At 30.2% G+C, this 25226-nt stretch overlaps 1 protein-coding gene across 8 annotated transcripts in view; it reads right to left on the bottom strand.

The window, feature by feature from the left end:
- The window catches only part of LOC130896656 (uncharacterized), a 441816-nt gene that overhangs the window by 259568 nt on the left and 157022 nt on the right, over positions 1-25226 (bottom strand). For 7 of the 8 annotated variants that reach the window (XM_057804891.1, XM_057804896.1, XM_057804897.1 and 4 more), the window contains one exon: positions 11588-11912. In XM_057804891.1, the coding sequence (XP_057660874.1) occupies positions 11588-11797 (210 nt within the window). In that variant the 5' untranslated portion in view covers positions 11798-11912. Of the gene's footprint in view, positions 1-11587; positions 11913-12084; positions 12209-25226 lie in introns of those variants that run through there. The other variant, XM_057804892.1, reaches the window with a different exon arrangement.

Below are 25226 nucleotides of genomic sequence, written 5' to 3'. Positions count from 1 at the left end.
AAGGAATTGGGTTTGTAGTAAAAAGATCCTAATATGGATGTACATCAATAGTGAGACCAATCATCTCATATGAGGCAGTGGTTTGGGATATTAGTACTAATCTGAATATCGGTATCTTTCGAAGGTACAGAGACCGGCTTGTATATGTGCCACCCTGGCCATAAGATCATGCCCACTAGCTGCACTAAACGTGATTCTAAATTTTTCGCCTCTCCACATAGTACAGGAAAGCGTGGCAGAATCTTCTGAGACACAATCACCAAAGAAAAACCGTCAGTGAATAATGACAAAACCTGGAACATACCTTACGATGATGCGTTGAAAAGATTTAGGTTTGGGAAAAAATATTCCTCAATACTAAGCTGTAGAAGTATACGGATAAATCTGAAAAAGCAGACACTGGAATAGGAGTATACGAGGCGTAGAACCAAACACTCTGAAAGCTTGGGCAATCATTTTTCAAGCAGAAATTCATGAATTTGAAAAATGTGTCCAGTACAATCTAGAGAGGAAGTGGGGCCAGACCAACTATTCGTGGGACCTAACCTTACGGTGGTATCAGCTACAGAACAATTGAAAAAGAAGGTAGATAGGGGCAAAACCAATCATTGAGAAAACCTAGAAGGGCTAAGACAGGCAAAGACTCTCCTGGGAACTCCAAAACACTACGCCTGGTAGCGTATGAAATAGAAGACGAAGATCTCTGGTAGCTAAAGCCATCTCACATTCTGAACTTTCTAGGAGGAGTGGAATTAACAAATCAACTGTAAACACTGGGATTCATTGGGTCGCAGAGTATATTATACTCCAATATCTACATACATACAAACAAGTTTTGATTTTGCGTAAGTCTTGCAATTCTCGGTTTTGGCTTTGATCTGCCGGACCTAAAGCAGTCTTGCTTTCCCTGTACAAGTCTCATTCGTCACAAGTAAAGTGTGCGATTGATAGTATATGGTAAGGCTAATAGATAAAAAATTTTATCTTAAAGTCCAGTACATAATTTTCATAGTAATCAATGTTCTAAAATTCTACCAGATTTATTGTATCTTTGGTTTGTGCGATACAAGTCAGAAATACAAAAATTAATATTTTAGTAATTCTCAAAATAAGCAAAATAGAATCAAATTAGCAAAAGATATACCTGACATTGAAACTGGATTAACCTTCGTACACTATACATTGACCATACTAACGAGAAGTCAACCATAAGCTGAACATTGTTGGTCAAAGTTTGATCTGCTAACGGCTTGGAGAGTTTTGTACAGTTATAAAGACGACTGCTATTCTCGTCTCAATGATCTTAGAAGTATTAATAGTAACAATAGAGAAAAATACACTTATATACACTATATTACTTTGCAGTCACTTTGAGTACTATTCAATTATATCAGTACATTGTAACCATGGAAAGTCGCCATCAAGTAATGTGGGATATCGTACTAAATCTATGCCAGAAAGTCATAGAACAGAAAACCGAAAATAGATGCAGGCCATTTCATTCATTAAACCATTCCAGTTATAAAAGTTTGCTAAGATCATGCTTTCGTTTCTAATAGAAATGTATTCATTAGAGTTAATGTGTAGATTTGTCTTATGTGCAATGTGCAAATGTATATTATCAACCAAAACAAAATAAATTGACCTCAGAACTCGACATTCTTATTGGATCTAAATAGGGTAAATATAATTCAATGCTGAAATGAAACAAATAGAAATAACATATATTAAAACTAATCTAATGTGTCATGCTTAGACCATAAACAAATACTTTGTTATATCCTTTATAAACGAAATAACACATGAGCGAAGTGGAAGATGCTACTAAATATTAAAAGCACACTCCAACCAATCGTACCTATATTAACTAATATATAAATAAGGAAAACAACACCAATTAATTTTCAGTGAACTACAAAACTACTTTTTAGTTCTCACATTTCATTTCATCTCATAATGGATAGGTTGATCTATTCACTCATCAATAGTTAAAAAAGGTTCAAAATTTTGAATATTTTTTTCTTAGATTAGTATTTTACAAACTGAATATTTCGAACTTTCCGTTTAAGTTTAAAGTTGATATATCGAACTAGATTCATTCAAAATTAATAAAAATATTCATCAGTATTGTAACAGACTTGAAATTAGTAACAATGGAGAATTGATAACTTGACTATGAATAAACTTTGTTGATTAATTCGGAGGAATTAAAATTCTCCTTTCATAATTCTATTTAACCAAAACTTTTCACTTCTGTTACTCTTTTTCCCACTAATAGAGTGTTCAAGGGACAGGTACCAATCAAATGCTATTTAACAGCTTTGAAAACTTCCTAAAATCTTTTCAAGAATGATCGGACTTTTTAGTATTAAAAAGTTTTGGAAGCTTGGATCTATTTTTCATATTATTTATATCAGTACGCTCAAGGTTACTGTTAGTGAATGCTAGTTTACGCTCATCATAAATGAAAATCATTATTGGAAATCGGAAATTGATCAAAATGACATTCGTTTCAACCAAAAGGACTAATCAAGGTAGTGATCAACTTATATGTAATTAATATATTATTATTATTTCGTTTAGAAAATATATCAAAATCCTCAAACCCTCATTACATTAACTTTCATTAGCAAAACAACTATTAAAAATTTTTATTTTTATTATTTTCTTATTTATATTATCAACACCAAAACAATATTTTGAATAATGTTACAATAATGTAATTAGAGGTAGTAAGGTAATATGGCCAACTCCGGCACACAACCATTTCTTTGCCAGCCTTTGGAGAATGCGTCTGAAAAGGCGGATGATGAAAAGTCGAATGGATGGGCCTTTATCAAAAAACACTGATTTGATATTAATTTACTACCACACATCAGACAACAGCTGCGAAACCGCTTTTCAGTTTAAAACGTTACCTACTTCAGCTGGAGTGAAAAAACTGGTTTGAGATTTATATTTCTCTTAACGAAAAATTCGTTTTTAAAAAATATTTTTATTAAAGCAATTACAAGTATATTGTTAGAGATCTGAACAGAGAATGAATTATATAAGATGAATTTACAAGAAAGTAAGATTTATTTACATATGTTGCTAAATAAGAATTTCTGAGAATGTATAATGTTTCTGCGGCGCTTTTAAGTTTTCTTGATAAGCCGCGTATGTAACTCCTCCCTCCTTAAGTCTTGAAAAGTATCGATTGACTTTTCGATTTTTGGGCCCTCTCCAGGTTTTCTCGATTTTTTTCCTTTGATTTGAATTTGAACAAGATACCTGCTATTAAAATAATGAATATTATCGCTAAAAGGCTTTCGATTGATGTATGACTCTGTGTATTGGAAATTTCTTGGATCGGTTTCAATTTTCTTGACAATTCGTTGATTTGGAAAAGATGATCGAGATTGAGATTTGTAATGTTATATTTTTCGTAGTGTTTTGATGTTAATAATTTGTTTGTTTCTAATTTAGGCAGGACAGATGGTTTACCGTAACTGATTTCGTCGTCATTGATGTATCGTTGATTATTGATCCATAATTCACAATTTTTTGGGATTTTGACAAGTGATGGTACTTCTATTTCGAGGTATTGATCGGATTGACCTTTTGAAAGTATTTTTTCTTTTTGGATTGGCATTATCAGGACTTCTCTTGCTGTAACTTGTTGAATGATTGTTTCTTCGATATTGACTTCTAGAATTTGGCAATCATCGAGACTGTTCCCTTCAAGTAGACTAAGGGTGCAATTATGTATGTACAGGTATGTACAGAATTAAGTTTCGAAAATACAACTGTATTCTCAATATTATCTATAAACGTTATTGTTGACTGACAGTTTAAATTAATCTGATACAACATACCTTGAAACGTTAGATAACTTTCTAGTGTTTCAATTATGTTATATACAGAGGCTGAAAATAGTTGTAAAACATTATTAAAGTTTGTTTTTAATTTCTCTATAACCTTTTGTTTAGTTTGTTCGTTTTGTTGTTTAATTTTTTCGTATAAGCGTTTACTGGTTTCTTTACAGCTCTAAAAAATGATATTAAAGATAAAAATAATATACTAAATGAACTAAAAGCTAAAATTCTATTAATTAATATAATCTCTCTTATTAAATTTAATGAAGGTGGAGCAGCTATATTAGAAGAAACTAATAAAAATCAAATTAACCTTAAATTAGGTATAATATTTAATAAACTTTTATTTAAGTATAAACTTCGACTATGAATTCGCTCATAAAAAATATTGGCCAAACAAAATAAACCTGAAGAACATAAACCATAGGCTAATATTATTAATAAAGCTTCTCATAATCCCGAATAATTTAAAGTTATAACCCCGGCTAAAACTAAACTTATATGAGAAACAGAAGAATAAGCACTTAAAGATTTAATATCACTTTGACGAATACAAATTAATGAAACAATAAAACCCCCTAATTAACAAATTATTATAATAAAAATATTTAAATTTATTAAAAATTGTTTAAAAATAAGTATAAACCATGAAAGTCCATAACCACCTAATTTTAATGCAATCCCTGCTAAAATTATCGAACTATGTAGAAATTGGGGCTTCTACATGCGCCTTAGGAAGTCATAAATATAAAAAAATATTGGGATTTTAACAAAAAAACCAAAATAATACATAAAAATATAAAAAAGATGTTAAATTTAAATTTATACAAACAAATATAGTTATATAATATTTTTCTCTTGAATAAAAAATTATAATTAATATAGGTAATGATATCAATAAAGTATAAAACAATAAATAAATACCAGTTTCTAAACGCTCAGGGTGATCTAATCTTAAAAAATTAATGAACAATAAATAAATTTAATGAAGAAAATGTTAAATGAAGACTTAATAATAAAATAATTGAAATTATCAAAAATAAATTATAGTACTCATTATTAAAATACAATTTTACCCTTGCTAAAATTATTAAACTACAAATTCAAACTTAATAAAATTAAACTATAAGATAATATATCCAAACCTAAAAAGTACGAAATATTAAAAAGTTGACAATATCATCTATAATTAAAAATAAATGTAGAAGATAAAATAAAAGAAAATTACTGTATTAACCAAAACGTAAACGTTTTTGTGATTTTTCATTTCCACGCTAATCCTATTGACTGTGCCAATTTTATTTTTCTTAACGAAAAATTCGTATTTAAAAAAATGTATTTATTAAAGCAATTACAAGTCTATTGTTAGAGATCTGAACATAGAATGAATTATATAAAATGAATTTACAAGGATGTAAGATTTATCTACATATGTTGCTAAGTAAGAATTTCTGAGAATGTATAATGTTTCTGCTGCGCTTTAAATTTTTCTTGATAAGCCACGTATGGAACATGACCGCATGTTTTGAATTCCAACTAATTTAAATCAATAGTTTTTTCAGTATTATGTGAGTAATATAGATAACAACACTTGTATTAATCATTAGATGTACCTACATTTTAATGGCAAAATATGAATACTTGCTGTATAAAACTATAAAATGAAAATTATCCCGGCTTAATTTTTTAGAGTAAGTAAGTCTTCCAAAGATCTGGTTAAAGTTTTATTAATATTTCAGTCAAAATCAATAGAAAACAGCTATAAGCCATTATTCAAGAATGTCGGTAGACTCTAGCACCGACCGAGTATGGTTATAATTTTAATAATGGAGTTCCATTATTCAACCAACATCTGATTTTCTTAGGTGACACATGCAATTATATACATAGTAAGTGTGAAACTCTTTAGAAGCCAAGAATGCTTGCCAAAAAAAAACCACTGCAAGTTGCTTTATTAAGACAACGTTAAATGGCTAGCGAAGTTAGCTAGTGAAATTCGACGACGAGAAAACTGTGGGTAAGCGTCACTAAATGATTGAGATCGCTGGCTGCGGAATTCTATGATGAAAAAATTTCATAGCTTGTCAACTGCTAATAGTCAATCTATTTCTTTAGGACTATGTAGGATCGTAGATTCGCTCTTTCAAATGTAGATATCAGGTTTTTTTACTTTCTAAATTACTATCGTATACAGGAAATCATTATTATGATTCGATTTACGGAAAAATATCTATGAATCAAACGTTAATCAGAAAGCAATTCACATTTCTGCTAATGAATGCATGTTGTACATAAATTAAATTCTCGTGCATATAATACTCGGCGGAATAATGAGTCATTTGAAATGATGTCAAAACATTAAAACAATAAGTGAATTATAGTAGGCATAATTATGATTACAAAGAGTATATACAATTATCCGCAATGAAATCTCAACGTACTTTCATAAACAATAGTTTAATCCCGATGAGAAATCGATGAAATTAAGTTTGATGCTCTTTGTCAATTTATAGTCATCATGTGGACAATATAGCAACGCTTGGGAAATATATCGTACTATGTGGCCGATTTCAGCTGATGTCCTCTATCGAGTATGGGCGAAAGACTGAAGTTCTGATATTATTCGACACAATATAGTTGTAACGAGAATGAAAAATTTAATAATTACCAAAAATATTCGTTCTCTTATTACAAGTATTCTCTCGCTTCCAACGACCCGATTTCTCTCCTTTCAATTAGGTTTCTTCGTATATTTTTTTTCTATAACTGTTTGCTTAAAAATTTATAACACTAGTATAACTTTTTATTTCCTAAGCAGCATTTCACTGAGAAATTTGTTTATTTTTATTCATAATTTGTGGGGTAACTACAACTTTTTTCAATCGAGGGTAGATTGTCATGTTTTAACAGTAGAAATATAGTTGGTAGACACGACTAACGGCTAACGCGTATAACTTCCATTATTCCATTTCGATATTATATAAGCTTGTAAAAATTTTTAAATTCATAGAATTCAAAATTCAATATTCAAATATTTATTAATTGAAATATTCATTCTGGTTACTATAGGAATTTTCATTAATTTTTGATTGGTTAGATTTTGGATGACGTTGAATTTTTATAGGTTAAATAAGGATAGGTTTTAGTGAATGATGCTTAATATTTTTTGATAAATTTATGAATAACATTACATTTCAATAGGTTAGGTCGTTATGACAATGAATTTTATAAGCTGGGTCGTTATAGGTGAAGTTGAAATTTATAGGTTAAGTGAGGTTAGTTGGTTGTTAATGGCGTTGAATTTTCATAGAATTTGTTTTTTCAAAATCTAAAAGATATGCATAAATTACACTAAGGTTATTTAAATCAGTTTTCTCATTAATGCATTGATCATTTTGGGAAATATATGTTGTTTCAAAAAAAAAAAAGTTTTTTGTAGTTTTTTTCAGTTGTCAAAACCTTGGCATATTCATATTGTGTCCTTTGTGATAGACATGAGTCGCTAATGAACATCTATCAGGATATAATCTGCTATCACTCTTGTGAGATGTTATCCAACTAATCAGTGACCTTTTCGACTGACCAATGTACTTTTTGTCACAAACTAATCAAACCTAACCAATAAATTTCAACTTCACTTATAACGACCTAGCCTATAAAATTTATTGTCATTTATATTCTAGCCAATGAATATTCAACTACATTCATGTTCTTTTGTTTAAAATTAGATTTTTAATACTTTTTGGAAGATAAAATTTGACATTTCTACTTTTCTTTATCTGTCTTTATCAAAATATTTTGATAAAATGTTTTAAAAACTGGATATTGCTAATTTCAAATTGTTTCTGAGTTCATCATATTTAGTACACCTTCTTAAAATTTTCTTGTAAGTTTCAGACTTTATCTCAACAAATTTATTATTCTTCTCGCATAAATGATTAATTAGAGAAACATATATAAGAGACTTGATATCCAACCAAATAAATCATTATTAGGAAAACTAATTAGAAATTATTTAATTTTACCCATCCAACTTCTACGAGTAGATATGATGAAATATGTTATTGACTGTTAACACTTAGAATTTATGACTTGAATTTTTGTAGAATCCTTTCTTAAGTCGATTGATAATGACCAGATATTCGTCGATAATCTGTATAATATTCTGTGTGTGAAGTAGAGACAATAATGCCTATTTGACATTGATTTTTCGCCTTGCTACTTAATGCCCTTTTGACACAATGATGAGTCGATACACTCTGTCTGTGTCTTTTTGACATCGAATTTCCGCTCTATATATAATCCTTGTGACATCAATGTCGAACCTGTATATTCTGTATGCCTATATAGTATATGCCCCACCCCACGAACAATCAGGAAATAGTTTTTTTGATACTTTATAATATGTTCCAATCCACTCGATGATGACGAGCCACTTCTGCACCATTATTCTGACATCAATTTTTCGACCCTGTATATACACTTTTTGATATCTATAGTGTCTTTTTCTTTATATCTCGTATATACGCTTTTTGACATTGATTATTCGCCCCGTTATACCCCTTTTGATATCGATAGTGTCTTTTCTTTATATCTCATATATACGCTTCATTATTCGCCCCTTATATACCCATTTTGACATTGATTTTTCACCCTGTATATACCCCTTTTTATATACCCTGTAAATACTTCTTTTGGCATCAATAGTTTTTACTACCCTGTATAATTTTTTTGCCTGTATAGTATGGACCCCCCGAGCAAACCCATAATATTTTTACGCGGCCCTGTATAATATGTGCCATTTCACTCGACAACGATGAGCACCAATATGACTTTAGACATCGATTTTCGCCCCAATGTGTGGAACTGTGGAACATAAGGTCAGTACTTTAGGAAACCTAAAGGCATAAGAACACTTTCTTACATTATCAGAAGACGGAAAAATAAATTTGGATTATCTAACAGAATGAATATAGCAGCAAAGCATTACTATATAGAGAAAACCCAAAACTACGATGTAAAAATTTCAGATAGGTATGAAAATGGAAATATGTAATGATATAAAAAACAAAAATCTGTTGGAGAGGTATAAACAGATGATAACAATGAAAACAAATATATTAACGATAAAAATTATGAGGACATGAAACACAATAGAATTAATCAATGGGTCAAAATGACAAAAAACTTAAGGTAAATTGAAGAGAGTTATAACAAAGTCGAAAGTCTGTGAAATAAATGAGTACGAGAAGATCCTAGATTTCATATTTGAGAAGAATATGAGAAAAAGGAGTAGAGGAAATCATGTCCTTTGTATATAACATTTAAGAAAAGTTGCAAAATATTCTTTCAGCATTGATCTAGCAACTTAAATTTAACCATCATTCAAATTAATGTTTCAAATGAATCAAAAATTTTTCTAGATAAAAAATAAGTTTGACGAAATCAAGACAAATTATCAAAGTGAATTTCAACAAAAAACAAGCAGTAAGCAGTGGTGCAGAAAGAATTAAATTCTCGATTTTTCACGTTATTTTGAATCCTATCATATTTTTGAAAACAAATATTGATTTCAGTAGATACTTTTTGTGGAAGACGATATTTTTTATATATTCAAGTTTAGGTTGTACATCGTTTGATTTATTTGTTGTAATTCATATTTCATGACAATATTACAACTACTTGAATCGATCAATTGAATTATTTCTATTAGAATAATCAATCAACGACTTAGCATCCAGCAAAGGACATAGATCAGACATTCAGTTTAATTTTTTACCCGCCTTTGATTATCTCAACGACTTCAGCTGAACCACATGAAGTGAGCCAAAATTTTAAGGCATGTTACATCAGGGTTATGCACACTTAAACAATGAACTACTAAGCAACTCATAATTTGTATTGGTTCGATTCTATGCTCCTTCATGAGCGGAAACAAGTGGTAGAGACGGCCAATCGTAGGAAACATTTTTTTTCATATATAAATAACAGGAAGAAAGACCTACTCAATATTATTTAATTAGGTTATCAAATTATTCTTTTTACTATCCTTGCGATAATCCAAGTTGAATATGAAGAGGTTATTGGACATACGCAATTGTTGTTTTGATATTTGACGGATTATCATCTCCTATCTTGTACACAATGGTTTTTAGATATCTGCAGTAATAAAATTGTAAATGCGATTAATCGAAAAATTTTGCTGGCTACAGTGCTCTAGTCCTTCTTTTTAATACAGTTGTCTTAAAAACTTTGTTTAAGTAATTTTCACTCTAAAGTATCATATGATGCTATCATTAAAATTGTCAACAACTACGCTTCTTAATTCTAGAACTATGCGATTTCTCAACAAATCCTTCTACAAAGAATGGTGTCGAAAAGAGGAAGAAAAAAGCATGTTGTGCTTTTTTTATTGGAAGATATTTCAATGTGAGATATGTTTCTTCTAGGATGGCACTCTAGTGCGCGTGGGTCCACTATATATCGCGCAGAAACTTAATTTTGAGTTTCGAGGAAAGAAAAATACTCGCACGAACATAAGCTTTCAAAGGCACTTGTTTTATATTTCTAGTTCCCAACTCCATTTATTACCATTTAATACAAACGTGGATTCATAGGAAAAATCTGTTATTACTCGTGAAATATGGATCTGCTTGTACCTTTTCATCCTCAGATTATTCTGGTACTCGAGTTATTTTATACGGATGAAGATTTCCTTCTCAATAATGCAGTTCCCTAAGTAGGTTATTAGTTACAGCCAGTTTTAAAGATGTTTTTACTTTAAATCATATCTTTAAACAGTTCCTCAATTCTACATACTGCTGCTTTGATGGTGATTTGAATGCGTAGTATTAAATAAATGAGCTACCTTACAAGTTCTTTTATAATTACCGTAACATAGGCAATTACAATAAACACCTTCAACACCCATAAACAACAAACACTTTATCACCCATAAATACCCATTAAAATGTTGACATCTAAACACAACTAATGACAAAGAGTTCTACTTATTTTTTGACAAAAATATTGAATAGAAACAAAATAATTTTGCTCGAAATCGGCAGTAAAGTGAAATTATTGATGATGACTTAAGTGACTGAACAATCATCCGTTTCATGTTCCACCAGCCTACAAGCTTTTAACATTACGAATGATTCAAACTGTTCTATTACCATTAATATAAATAAATTGGAAAAAATAAAATTTGTTTGCCGATTTTCGATAAATACTCATCTTTTACAGCTGTGTAACTAAATGCGGAACTCCTAATCTATTCTGCTCGCCTCAATTACAAATATTTTCGCAAGTAATTTTGAATCTGGGCATTCCGAAAAATATATAATATGTAATGCGGCACTAAAGTCTCTTTTTGTCACTCGTCTGGTTACCTGTCCAACCTCGTGACAAAAATATGACTTAATGCCGTGATACATAAATATTACTTCAAACGACTATAACTTTTGAACAATTATATATAGAATTATGCAATTATAACGATGTAAATTAAGAGATTTCAATAAAACTAAGAATATATACATAGTGTTCTGTTTGAAACATGTAAAAGTTATTCAGAAATATTGGCGACTTGATCAGTTCAATAGTAGAATTTTTAGTTGCGATAATTTATTCCATTACACACAATCCTATTAGTTGATACGAATTTTCCATAAAAAACAAATCCAAATTGATACCAAACGACGATACTGCATAAACAAAAATCCACTCACCTTTCTAGTTTGTTGTTGCGCCGGTTGAGTCATAAACGTTCTTAAAGTTGCTAAGGGTGTAGGAAGTCCTCCAAGCATTGCTTGTAGATGATGTACGGTAGGAGTTTGCATGTGCAACGGCGCAGCGGCCGCCGCTGGAATGGGTACAGCGACCATTTTCTGAAGGGGGACCCCCCATGGGAGGTACCAAGACCCGGGATGGTGCTGCATTTTCTAATGTTTGATCGATAACTTAGTTACTTTGCTTAAGGAAAGGACGACGACTAGTTCTAATTAGTTAGGACCATTTGGCGTGTTATTATCACTGTCACTTTGATGAGATAATCTGAAACGAAAGAAGTGCTTGAATATTTTGAAACTATTGACCAAAGTTATATAAAGCAAATTACTTGACTAAAAGCAATAAAAATATGACGCCACAAAATGTGAAATAAATATTTAGCGTTATATATCCGTTTATTTAGTTTATGTTATTTCATTTTTCATTTGTATCTTACTGTTTGGCGCGCAATTCGAAATTCTAGTTCTAAAAGCCTTTTTAAATATTATTTATATTCAGCCCATTCATGTCCATGATCCTCAAAATGCACATTTAAACAACAAAATTTCGACGTAAACAGTTTTACTAAATAGAAAATATCTTTCGCATGACTGACACTGACAATTTGCGTATTCGTATTAATCAACATCCTGAACACCTACATCCTGAATATCAAAATAAAAATAAAATGAAAATAGAAATTTTTTGTAACATAAAAAAATTACTTTTTCCAGTATTTATTTCTCAAAAATATGTAGCCTCTATCAGTCAAATTATTCGTAATTGTCTTAAAATTCACAAAATAGAGCTATGAATTTTACTTAGATTATTTAGGCCTTTTTTATCAACGATAACTTTCTCCTTCCTATGAATGTGAACCATTTTTAAAACTTCTGTTTTGCATGTATTTGATTCCGTTTCAAGAATTTTTGATTCTTTATAGTTGAATAGTATTTGATATATGATATTACTTATATTCGGATAATGTATTATGTCTTTTATGACAATATCACACAATATACACAAATATACACAAACTTCAATATATTTTCGATTTCATTGTCTGGGACTGAAATTATGCATAACAATAATAAAATTTTGCTTACAATAATTAATTAAGATTGCCGGTGATTTTTGATATTATTTAATATTAATAAATTTGATCTTTATATTATTTGATATTAAAGTTTGTAAAAATTTTTAAACTCAGAATTCAATATTCAAATTGACGGTGATAGAAATATTGATTAATTGAAATATTGATTCTGGTTACTATAGGAATTTTCATTAATTTTTAGATTTTTTAGATTTTGAATGACTTTGAATTTTTATAGGTTAGACAAGGATAAATTTCAGTGAATGATGTTTAATATTGATTGGTAAATTTATGGATAACATTAAATTTCAATTGGTTGGGTCGTCATTTCATTGGCTAGAATATAAATGACAATAAATTTTATAGGTTTGGCCGTTATAAGTTGAAATTTATAGGTTAGGTTAGGTTGGTTTGTTGTTAATGACGTTCAATTTTCATAGAATTTGTTTTTTCAAAATCTGAAAGATATGTATAATTACACTAAGTTTATTTAAATCAGTTTTCTCATTAATGCATTGATCATTTTGGGCAATATATCTTGTTTCTAAAAATAAACGTTTTTTGTAGTTTTTTTCAGTTGTCAAAACCTTGGCAAATTCATATTGTGTCCTTCTTCATAGACATGAGTCGCTAACAAACATCTATCAGAATATAATCTGCTATCACTCTACAGACTATTTCATATAAGCCAAGAGTTTAGTCGTATTAAAAATACAATGGAGTTGAAATTGAATCGTATTGAGGGTTATGATGAATTAATGCACTAAATTCATTTTTGAAAAAACGTCAGACAGTTATTATGAAGGTAGGCTCACAAAATAAAAATAAGAAAATTAATCTTAGTAACAGCTTTAAAATCAATTAACAGTCTTTGAAACCAAACTATTTCTCTCAGGATTGTTCAAACTGTCTTCCGTTCACTATCTGACGTAAGCCAAGACGATGGTAGACCTGATTTAAAGAGTTTTCCATTATCTGCAGAACTAGCCGACGCATTCTAATTTGTTCCTTGAGTCTTTGAAATTGTCTGATCTGTTAACGACCCAAATTTTCCAATTTCTTCAAATATAAAAATCGGGAGGGGTAAGTTCAGGAGACCTAGTTGGTCACTCCATTGATTCAATTCACTTTCCTTCAAAGTGGTTATCCGGAAATCTTCGAACATAAAGACCATAATGTGGTGGTACACCACCTTGCTGAAACTAAATACTGGGATCGAAGTTTTCCTTATTAATTGGATCTGGAAATTTCGCAATTGGGTCTGAAAGCACCGCCATACAAAAATAAATGCTTCAAATATTGACAATCTGTTGAATTCTTGTAAAAGAAATAAGGATCATTCAATCTTTCCATGACGATTTCTACCCAACCATTAATTTTTGAGGGCGCTGGTTGTGTTTGGTCTGAATCCATTAGCGAAAATTGTGTCGAATTCTGTGTATTAATTTATCATAACTTGTATAATAATTAGATTCTTCAATTCTTACTATAATAACGTACTAATGAATATTCTAATATATTCGTCATGGTCAAAATACTTTCTGTGGTATAATTAACATTGGAGCCAAGTTGCAATGTAAGACATGGAATCAATTTTCACAATACTATATGAATCTGGCGATTGTCCAAGAAATGGATTTTATGCTAAACCAAGTTACTACCTCATTTTCATTGATTATAAACTGTTCCGTATATTTTTTATTTATTCTCTATACATCTCACATTTTTTGAATCAAATTTTTAGATGTTCAAATATATCCATAAGATGTAATTAAAAAAATGATAATAGAAAATATCAATTGATTTCTATGAACTATAATTAAGATTATGATAATAAGATAACAACCTCATAGGCCAGAGAGATGGAGAAAATCCAGAATAATTCAGACCTATACTCGTAAGCCTTACGTTTGCAGTTAAACGATAGTTGACATGGAAATAGAACGTTTTTAACTGAGTGATCAATTCTAGGCAAAGAAAATATCAATATTGATAGATATCTTTTTAGGCTCTTATAATTATGTGATGTGTGAATATTACTTAAATATTTACCAAGTCAGGTAGTAATGAAATCCTATGGTATATATCACAGGGGTTTTGATTTACTATTAATAACACATACATATTAACTTACACTTTGTTACTTCTTGTAATATTAATTATTCATACTGCATAAACGACTATATTTTACCAAGAGTACCAGAAGTGGTCTGTGTACATTTAATATTTGTATATTTTTTTGGGGTTGTCTTGATTTTAAGTCTCTTTTCTATGAAAAGCAGTTTGAAATAACAAGTAAAAATTTGACTTTCGATCAACTTCGGTCTTAGTCAAAATATTTTGGTAAAGACCGAAGTATATCGAAACGTCAAATTTTTACCTCTCATTTTGAACTTATTTTTACATAAAAGAAGCGTTGAATCAAAGAAAATCATCACGAAAAATTTATAAAAACAAGTTAAATTTGGAAAGATCAAGAGCCATTGTGGTGCACAAATGGGTAACGAGACAGATGTGAGGATAGAGCCTTAACACACTGAGACTGATGGGATGTTAGTTCTCATTTTGAGAGTTCATGTCTAAAAATCTGTTACTTCTACTATTCGCTTCGCTGGTTTCTTATGATTGTCGTTAGGAATTTCTATTAATGGATTCGCCTCCTTTGAAAATTGGTTTGGAATACTTTTTACTTTGTTTCGCGTTGAATCAATTTCAAAATTTGTAAAGAATTGAGTATCACAGGTTAATTAAATAGACGACATTTTTCTCTTCTCTTATCGATAAAATGACATCAAAATGAATTGTAAATGTTTAATTCTATGATACAAAAACTGAAGGGCTTAGCACTTCTGAAAGAAGTTTTATCAAATAATAAACACTTACAACCAATTTTACTAAGAATCTATTCGAGTATTTACGACACATCAGTAGTTTTCGTGATTCAAATTGGGTCAAAGTGTTACTTATAGTATTTATTTCGAAAATCCTTGATGGACATTTCTGGATTGTATGTTCCATTATTATATGGATGGAAATAATTATTAATTAGCTCTATCATCTCATTTAATTCACTAATTTATTATACTCCACTTTGTGTACCAAATATTGAGTAGATAATATTTCGGAAAGCAGCTTCCCCGTATGATTCATGATAGTGGATAGGAAGTGATAGTGTAGTGTATCATTGTGTTCTCAAGCTCTATGATCTTAAATTACAAGTCTCAGAAGACTGTCACTTTTTGGTGCAATTCGGTTATCAATTCATTTTTTTCCACTTAAATGATTCTATATTATGGTACAGGTTCTTATAATCTATAAAACGGAATAACCTACAAAGGAAAGCAACACCAATCACAAAAGATATGCGACTTTATAGCATGACAGTCCAAAATACAACACTATAGAAAATATATATCGATACTGCCTTTAGTGATTCTTATTATGAAAGGATGAATCTTATCTCTGATCTGAATAATCCAATATCGTCAGTTGTACACGCGATTAAAATGGATATTGGGATTTCACATGTGCAAAAACATCCCTCCGAATTGTTAAGCTAAAACAAAATTGAACTTTTGAATGCTGCCGAGCTTCGGAATCGTTTGGGTAATAAATAAAGTCACTCAAAAAAGCTGGTCTGTTGTTCCGTATGCAGGACACACAACTAGGAATTTATTCCTGTAATTTCAACAGTGCTCTATTTATATAATACCGATGCGGCTCATGAAAAAACAAGCAGCTGCTACAGACGGCATTGACACGCAAAAAAATAAGTGGTTTGCATAAAACGAAGCTAATGATATATGGTATATAAATTCATTAGAGAAACTACAAGTTACATCTTTATTTCTTGATGCTATTCTGACTGACTAAGCACAGGTATGTGTTTTAAATATATTAAATACGAGGCTTGGCTATTAAATAACTAAAATGACGGTGTTACAGAAGAATTGGGCAGGTAAAACGCCCGCTGTTACGTTGGAATCTTCTATTACTGATGTTCGAAAACTCGCTACTGTGAACAAATCTGTGTAGCTTTCAAGCGCCTAGGAATTGTTATTTTGAACATTCGCTACACATTATATTGTTTTGAAATATTAGATTTTTGTTCATTACAAAATTTTCTTCTTTTTTCTGTCTTCTTGGAATTTAGGGCAGTCCACAAGAATATGTTCTACTGTTAGTCTCACATTGCATTTGTTACCTTTAGGAGGGTGTTCTTTGGATATTGTATAACGATAGGTAACTTGAGTATGGCCAAGTCTGAGTCTTGATATTTTAATTTGCTCTAGTCGTCTGGATGTTACCGGTAGTCGATCTATGAATTACGGTTTAAGGTTTTTGAGGATATTTTATCCGCTATTCCATTTTATTGTAGGGGTAGAGCGGTGTATATATAGAAAATGATAATAAGTAGAAAAGTTTGATTTCAAAATATTCTACAGCTGTAGTATTATTATTTAATAGACCACACCTTGAACAATCTTAATAATTTCAAAAGTAAAAATTATACAATTGAAAAATATTTTTGTTCCTACATAATTTATTGCCCTATAATGTAAAAATAAATGAAAGAATTTATATTGTCATCACGCTTGGAGCCATTTTTAAATGTTACAAGGCAGTAACAAATATTTTACGATTTTGTTGACATTTTATTGACATATATTATGCTTGAATAAACTCAACTACCTGTCAATATCAAGATCGCTCGTGTAATATAACAGCTACATAGACTGATTAACACTCATTTCAAAACTTTTACCCGAATGCTATTTGGAAAAAAATAATTGTTTCTCTTCCAATATACACAATTATGATATGAAATGATAATAGGTGGGTAAATTTTCTGGTTGGCGTGAAACTATCGAATTTTTTGAAGCTTCATTCTTGACGAGAAACATTCAGGTTCATTTGCAGCTTATCATTTTGAAATAGTGTGTGTGTGTGTGTGCTTGTGTGATTTTGTCTGTACGTGAGTTTGTGCATCTATATTAAGCAGCAATTTTATTGCTTCCTAATGCTTGTTTCTCCATTTCAAGTAACAGGATGCAAGTCGCACTGACAAACTAACAATCTTCAATGTGTAGCATACTTCGTTGCTTAATATTGCTTCATGTGTAAAACTTCTTTTCTAAATTTTTGCAGCATTTTAATAAAAAAAATAGTATTCATATGAATTCGTATTTTCTATTTATTTGGGGAACAAAACGAATAGAATAGAACAGATTCCTGTTTGGTTATAATTTAAAAAGAAAATAAATTCAGTTTTTTATGTTAGGGCATAAGCTTCTTTTGTTCAAATCTGTTCTTTCTACTCGTTCCTTCTTTCTCTATCTGTGTTTCTTCCACATTCTTTTTTTTCCGCAGTTCTACAGCTGCCAGGTTGGGAGTTTCCACAACAAAGATATAACCACTAGATTACAAATTCAACACATTCCAACATCTGGGAATTCAGTTGAGGGCTTCCCGGATTTCCATAGATAAGTGCTAGTCTTATCTTTAATATATAAATAAGTCTAAGTTGTTTTTAATTTATAACTGCTTTTGTTCGTTGTGCTGTTTTGGATCCGCAGTTAATCTTTTTTCAATCTTTTCAATCAATTTATTTATTGCTCAAACTTTTTTTTATTGTCCTTAGCAATATATATTAGTTTGGAGAATTGTGTCCAGGAATAGTTTTGGATTGTTTTATTTTTATTTTTAAATTCATTCATAAGTTGTTTCCAGCTTTTTCGCCTTCTTTTATTAATTTTTAACGTCGTTCGCTAAAAAGCTGGTGGCGTCCAATTTAATATTAATTTTTCACCCCATCTGAGTGCCAGTGTTTATATACTTTAACTGAGGCCGAATACCACTTCCTGAGGAAGAATCTGTTTCCGGTGATTTAAGGTTGCGAACTATTAAAGTATTAAAGTATCTCATAGTTTTTTGTATTTGAAATATTGATTCCGTATGTTCAATGTAGTGCTATTTTAAGATCAATATGTTTTCAGTACAAACATTTTTCATCAAATCGTTAAAAAAACAAACAGAATATTTTCCTTTTATTGCTCTAATTCCTACAGTACAAAATACCTCTCATATTCATTACCCGTTTTTTTCTGTCAATAGGATTCTGTTTCATAGTATTCATAATTTCAGGTGAAGTATTTTCCATTTCCATATCGGATTCACTCATTATGCTCAATTTTAAATTTGTTTTAATGATTGACGCTGTTATTTATATCTGAAAATGACGAATTATTGAGTATTCTATTGTTATCGAATGAAAAAAATTTATATACACATACATACAACAAAACTCATAAGGAGTGTGAGTGTATCGAAAGAGATACTCTAACTCTAGAGCGTTAAAATTTATTTCGCCATTATTACATTCTCAAATTGTCTGGAGAAAATAAATATATTGGCTCGATGTGATGGAGATAAAAAATTATGAAAACAATATAATTGGAGATACCTAAGCTTATAATAAGGAATTGATTCCAATTTCAGGAAACGAAGTATTCCTCATTAATTTTGAAAAACTCTTGAATAACATGCAGGACCAAATGACATTTGAGAAATTAAGTAATTTTCCCTACCCTGTATCATTTATTTCTCGCTATTATTCAAAATTACGTGTTATTCTTTTTGGATCACATAGATAGCCCTTATTCTAGTAATCCTTGGATACACCTTTTTCATCCACTTCGTTCCAATGCCACTTCGACCAACAACAATATCTCCTCTAAAACCCACCAAGAAGCCGATCTCCGCACATTTATCACCCCTTCCGCCAATAATATACTTACATACTTTCCACGCGTGCCAAAACCCCAAACCCAAATTTGTTGGTAAATTTTTGGAACACCAATGGAGTCCTCAATATCCACTATATTACCAGATTACGTAATGGATTATATCTTGGACTTTGTAATATCTGTTTTACCCTTCAAATTATTCTTCATTAAAAATATATAAATGATATAATTTCATTCCTTCTATATAATGAAACTGATAATTTATTATTTTACTTCAATAGTTTGGATCCCTATGAACAAATTAATATAGAAAAGGAGAATACTCAAAATTTGGATAGAATTTGAATGGAATTTTAAATGATTAGTATAGGAAAAGAATAAGTTCTGGTAGATAATCAATTATCATTCATATCACCCACGTAACATTAAAATTAATTTAATCAAACTGATAAAAAATAGAGTCAGTCAGTTTACAAACTTTTTTATGACAACTCATTTCCTCCATATCTTTGAAACGAATTTTGTATAATTCATTTGATATTGACACGAACATTGAATCATCATTTTCTATTCCATATATTTATACACCTTTACCATAATATATAAAATCAGTTACTCTTGAACTTTCTGGAATCTTTAATCAACACATGCATATCTCTTAGATTTTGAAAAACCAAACTCTATAAAAAATCAACACCATTAAGAACCAACTAATCTCACTTAATCTATAAATTTCAATTTCACCTATAACGATCTAACACTCATATTCTAACTAATGAATATTCAGTTACAAACTTAACGACCTAGCCTATTGAAATTTAATGTTATCCATAAATTAATCAAACAATATCAAACATCATTCACTACAACTTATCCTTATCTAACCTGTAAAAATTCAATGTCATTCATAATCTAACCAATCAAAAATTAATAAAAATTCCTATAGTGACCAGAATCAATATTTCAATTAATCAATATTTCTGTCAACGTCAATTTGAGTATTGAATTTTGAAATCTATGAATTTTAAAATTTTTCACAAGAATAATATTCAAAACCACCGAAAATCTTAATTAATTATTGTAAGTAGAAATTTTATTGTTTTTATACATATTTCTTACATTGTATAATTATAATAATTTTGGTCCCAGACGATGGATACATAAGTATCATATATGTCTCTTCTGTTTTTGGATGTTTTTAAAAGAAAGAAGAAAAGAACATTTAGACGCATTTATCTCAATTTAAATACTGCCAGTTCAGTATACCAAATCTAAAAGAGAAAAATTACATAATTTTTTAATATCACAGAAAACAATTATTTCGTCGACAGATCGCAGTCAATATTGAAAACCATCAAACCATACGTTAAACCATGGAAAGGTAGCCCAAAAAGTCGCGCAGATCAAATAAAAATCGATCGCTTAAGGCTGGGTCACACTAAAGCAACACACTCCCATCTATTTAATAGAGAAAACCCACCGATATGTGAAACTTGTAACGAGAACCTTAATGTTGAACATTTATTGTTAAAATGTCGAAAGTACAGAAATGAAAGAATACTTAACAATTTTCCAGACAATATAACCACCTTACTCAATGTAAATTGTAATAACGCCAACATAATTAAGTATTTGAAAGACACCAAATTATATCACAAACTATAATTGACATGTCGCTAATAACCTTTGTAGTTGATGCGACAATAAATTTATAAAAAAAAAAAAAAAATTATTTCGTGACAGCATTTGACCTTTATTGCAGTTTTTAAGTCATATCACGATACTTTTTCGAAGTCGAAAATATCTACGCCACTGAATACAAAATGCTGCCAAATATCTGTCACCCAAATTTCACAAGAATAAAATTCATTAATAACGAATTTTTGACAACTTATATTCGGAAACTTCCTAAACTAACTGTTACAAAAGAATACTGTAAAAATAGATGGCCATGGAAATTATATTTTTTAATAATTTTTAAAATAAACCTTCAGTGGAGAAAGAAATGTGTATGGAAAAATCAATATTTATTAGAAGAATCGATTTTTACTTAATACTACATGGGAAAATAATGAGTTATAATATAGAAACAGCTTTGAAAATAATCGATTATTTTCATTTGTTCGAGCAGAATTCGTTACGATTATATAATGATGTAGGACATATCTAATTGCTCCGCGCCCCTACAGTGTGAATCTTACAATTTTTTGACAAATGATGAAATATTGCATGAAAAATATTTCTTCTAAATACTGTGGGTTTGAATAAATACGAAAATCACGGCAACCCACTTGGATTATTTTCCATTTTTCGTAGGACAAGTTCGCTTATTTTTTCCATGATGGCTCTATCATCTCTAAAATTTCTCAAACAATTACTACATTACACTCATTTCCAAGAACCCTTCAAAATTCATATTAATTCATTTAATGACGACGTCAACTTCATTAGTTTATGCATGGTATGATCAAAATTCAGTGACGGTCGCCAAAAACTTGCACTGACTGTTATCATTCTTGCATTGCCTCGAAAGGAACCTCTTTTGAAGGCAATAATAAATATTCTAAAATGTTTTTGTTTTTGGTCAATTCAATATTTGATCATGAATATTTGGTATACATACAGATAATTCAGAATAATACAAAATACAGATATTATTTGGTTACGTGAATAGTTACATTTCTATAATTTCTGTATCTCTCACAATTCGAGGAAAGAAAAATATTATACGCAACATACGTTAAGTTCTCTATAATTGCAGTAAGTTCACACATCTGGTGATATAAGTGCATTTTGGTCAAATTTTGAAAAACAATCTATAGGTTACTAAAGGACATTTTGTAGCTAAATCCTCATATGAGATGGTCCTTTCCACCTCTACCCTCTCTAGTGGGTTTATTTATTGTTTCCTTCGAGATGCATCATGAATATTTGTTAGAAAATCATACGTTTATTTAAGATTACCAAGTTTCCGTGGAACTATGTAATACTCGTAATCTTGTTTTTAAAGTTTAATTAAAACAACACTATCATTTCTCAGCCAACATATTTATCAATTTTATAGAAATTGAAAATATTGAATCATATGAATATTGTAGTTGGGAACAGCGTCGTAATCAGGGAGGGTCTAGGGGTGGCTAAAATACCAGACCCCGAACAGGTTGCAAAGTTACTAATTTTATCATTATTATGAAAGCAATATTGGTCCATAGCAAAATTTGCATTTTTCCAAAACCTGCTAAGAAATATTACGTTTGAAAAAGTTCGACTTCTTTTAGTGGACCTCAGGTCAATTTTAGCCCTAGGCTACTTCTTAAGCCGACGCTGCATGGGAACGTAAAATTTACAAGATTTTAGATTATCGTAAAAACTAAATGTTCTGCAAATTGTGGCCAATACAATTAATACATTTAGGGCTTAATTAGTGCTATAAATCTAATATTCTTAATTGATAAATTACCCATATGGAAGCTTGAGTATATTTTTGCTAAAAGAAATTTTGATGAATGTTGTGATGGATTTCTGCGAACGTAAATTTGGAAAAAAAATACGATTGACGTTTTGTCATAAATGATTGTTCTTTTGGTATTGCAAAAATTTTTGTGTCAAAATGGTGCCTATAGACTTTCTTTCAAAAACTATAAAAAACTAATTTTGAAACAGAAGAGACCTAAAATCAAGAACATTTAGATGCATTAATATATCAAAAGGTCTAAGAAATAAGAGATTGAATAATTTATTATTGACAGCAATATTGCTTGTTCCTAAAAAACATTGATAAGCTCTCTGCTTTAATCTATTTCATCTGCTTACCAAGTAATAGAGAAAAGTAGTAATATTGAGAATGAAAGGAATTACTTTTATCAACGTTATTTTGTCGAATTAAACGTACCATGGAATAAACTAAGTGAATTATAAAATAGTGTGATTCGTAATTACCGATTGATGAATAAAACAAACTATTTTCAAATTAAATATATATTAGGAATTAGCGTTATCAAGTGAGTTATTTATGACCTTGACCCCCATAATGAATATTATGATTTATTTACGAATATAATATATATCTAGATATTATCACAGAGAAAATAAAATATACATTTTGAGATCTAAAATAATAATATTTAGCATAATATGACTATAAACATTACTATAAACATATCAATATAGTAAGAGTTATCGAAAAACACCGATAATTATACCTTTGTGAGAACGGCAAACAAATTAGGCAATAAAATACCTGTGGCAACTGGTATCAGACAAGGGGATAAGCCCAGCCTAAGCCTAAGCCCAATTCTGTTCAATATTATAATGGACGAAATCATCAACGAAGTAAAGCAAGCCGGAAGAGGATACCGAATGGGAGACAAAGAGATAAAATAATATGCTATGCTGATGACGCAGTAATCATATCGAAAGACAAAGATAACTTACAGAAGCTTCTATATAAATTGCAGCAAATAGCGAACACGTACAACGTGCAAATATCCCAAAAAAAAACCTCTCACAATATCTAAAGAACCGAGAAGATGTGAACTAGCGATCTACGATCGGAGTGTAGAACAAGTAATGTCCTTCAAATGTCTAGAACAAACATAAAAAGCGATAGAGATCTAAAGAAAGAAGTAAAAACACAAACAACGAAGGCAGCATTAATATCAGGATACCTTAGAGATTTAATTTGGTGAAATAAATACATGAGCACAAAATGTGAAGTTAGAATATATAAAACTTGCGTAAGGCCGGCCATGTCATATGCAATAGAAACTAGAGCGGAGATCACAACCCCTAAATGGCTCCTAAGAACAACAGAAATGCGAACTCTGAGATCAATAACAGGACATACGTTACTCGATCCGAAGAGAAATGAAGAAATAAGGGACATGTGCGATATTCAGGATGTAGAAAGATGTGCAAGGAGCCGCAGAAGAGAATGGAGAGACCATGTTGACAGAATCCCAAATGAACGGTTAGCAAAAATTGCAAAGGAACAAATAACTCGACCTCCTGGACGACCTATAAGGTGGTATGAAAGCTGGTCCTCAGCATCCCAACTACTCCTGGCAAACCCTTGATGAAAATACAGAACCTAGTCCTAACGTAAGAAGAAGAAGAAGAAGGTATCAAAAGGTCTAGGAAATAGAAAATTTACTTTGTTTATTAACAAAATCAACTAAATTTTGAACACCCTGTAAACTGAATATATGGGACTGAATTATTCGGATTTATGGTTTATTTTTGTGTTTGTTGCATATACGATTATGTTGTTGATTTTCTTGTTGACGTGTTAAGGAACTATATATCTTATTCGCTCTACCTATCTTATTATTTTTGGAATCATCTATGTATCCCTTGATCGCGTATCGCCTATGCGTTTCAGTGCACTTACATTCACTCCATCATCTAATAATGATATGCCCTGTATAAAAATTATAAGCTGGACTTTCTCCATTGCTCCAAATGCATTAATACTAATTCTATGGGAGAGTTCATTTTTATTTTGTAATTTAAAGGATAATTTTGTTTCTGATTTATCTGTTGAACGAAGATTTGAATATTTCTTAACTAAAGTTACAAAATTTTTCGTAGCTAAAACTACATGACTTAATGATAGAAACGATTTAATTATTGTGAGATCTACTAGTCGACAAATATATTTTTTATGATCTTCGTTTATCAAATTATTACGTTGTTCTGTCGTAATTTTTTTTGTCCTCCTAGTTACATGATTCTACGTAAATAAATTAAGAACGTGAG

The sequence above is a fragment of the Diorhabda carinulata genome, chromosome 7, assembly GCF_026250575.1.
Source record: "Diorhabda carinulata isolate Delta chromosome 7, icDioCari1.1, whole genome shotgun sequence".
Taxonomy (NCBI): Eukaryota; Metazoa; Arthropoda; class Insecta; order Coleoptera; family Chrysomelidae; genus Diorhabda; species Diorhabda carinulata.
This window is presented reverse-complemented; position numbering and strand designations above follow the sequence as displayed.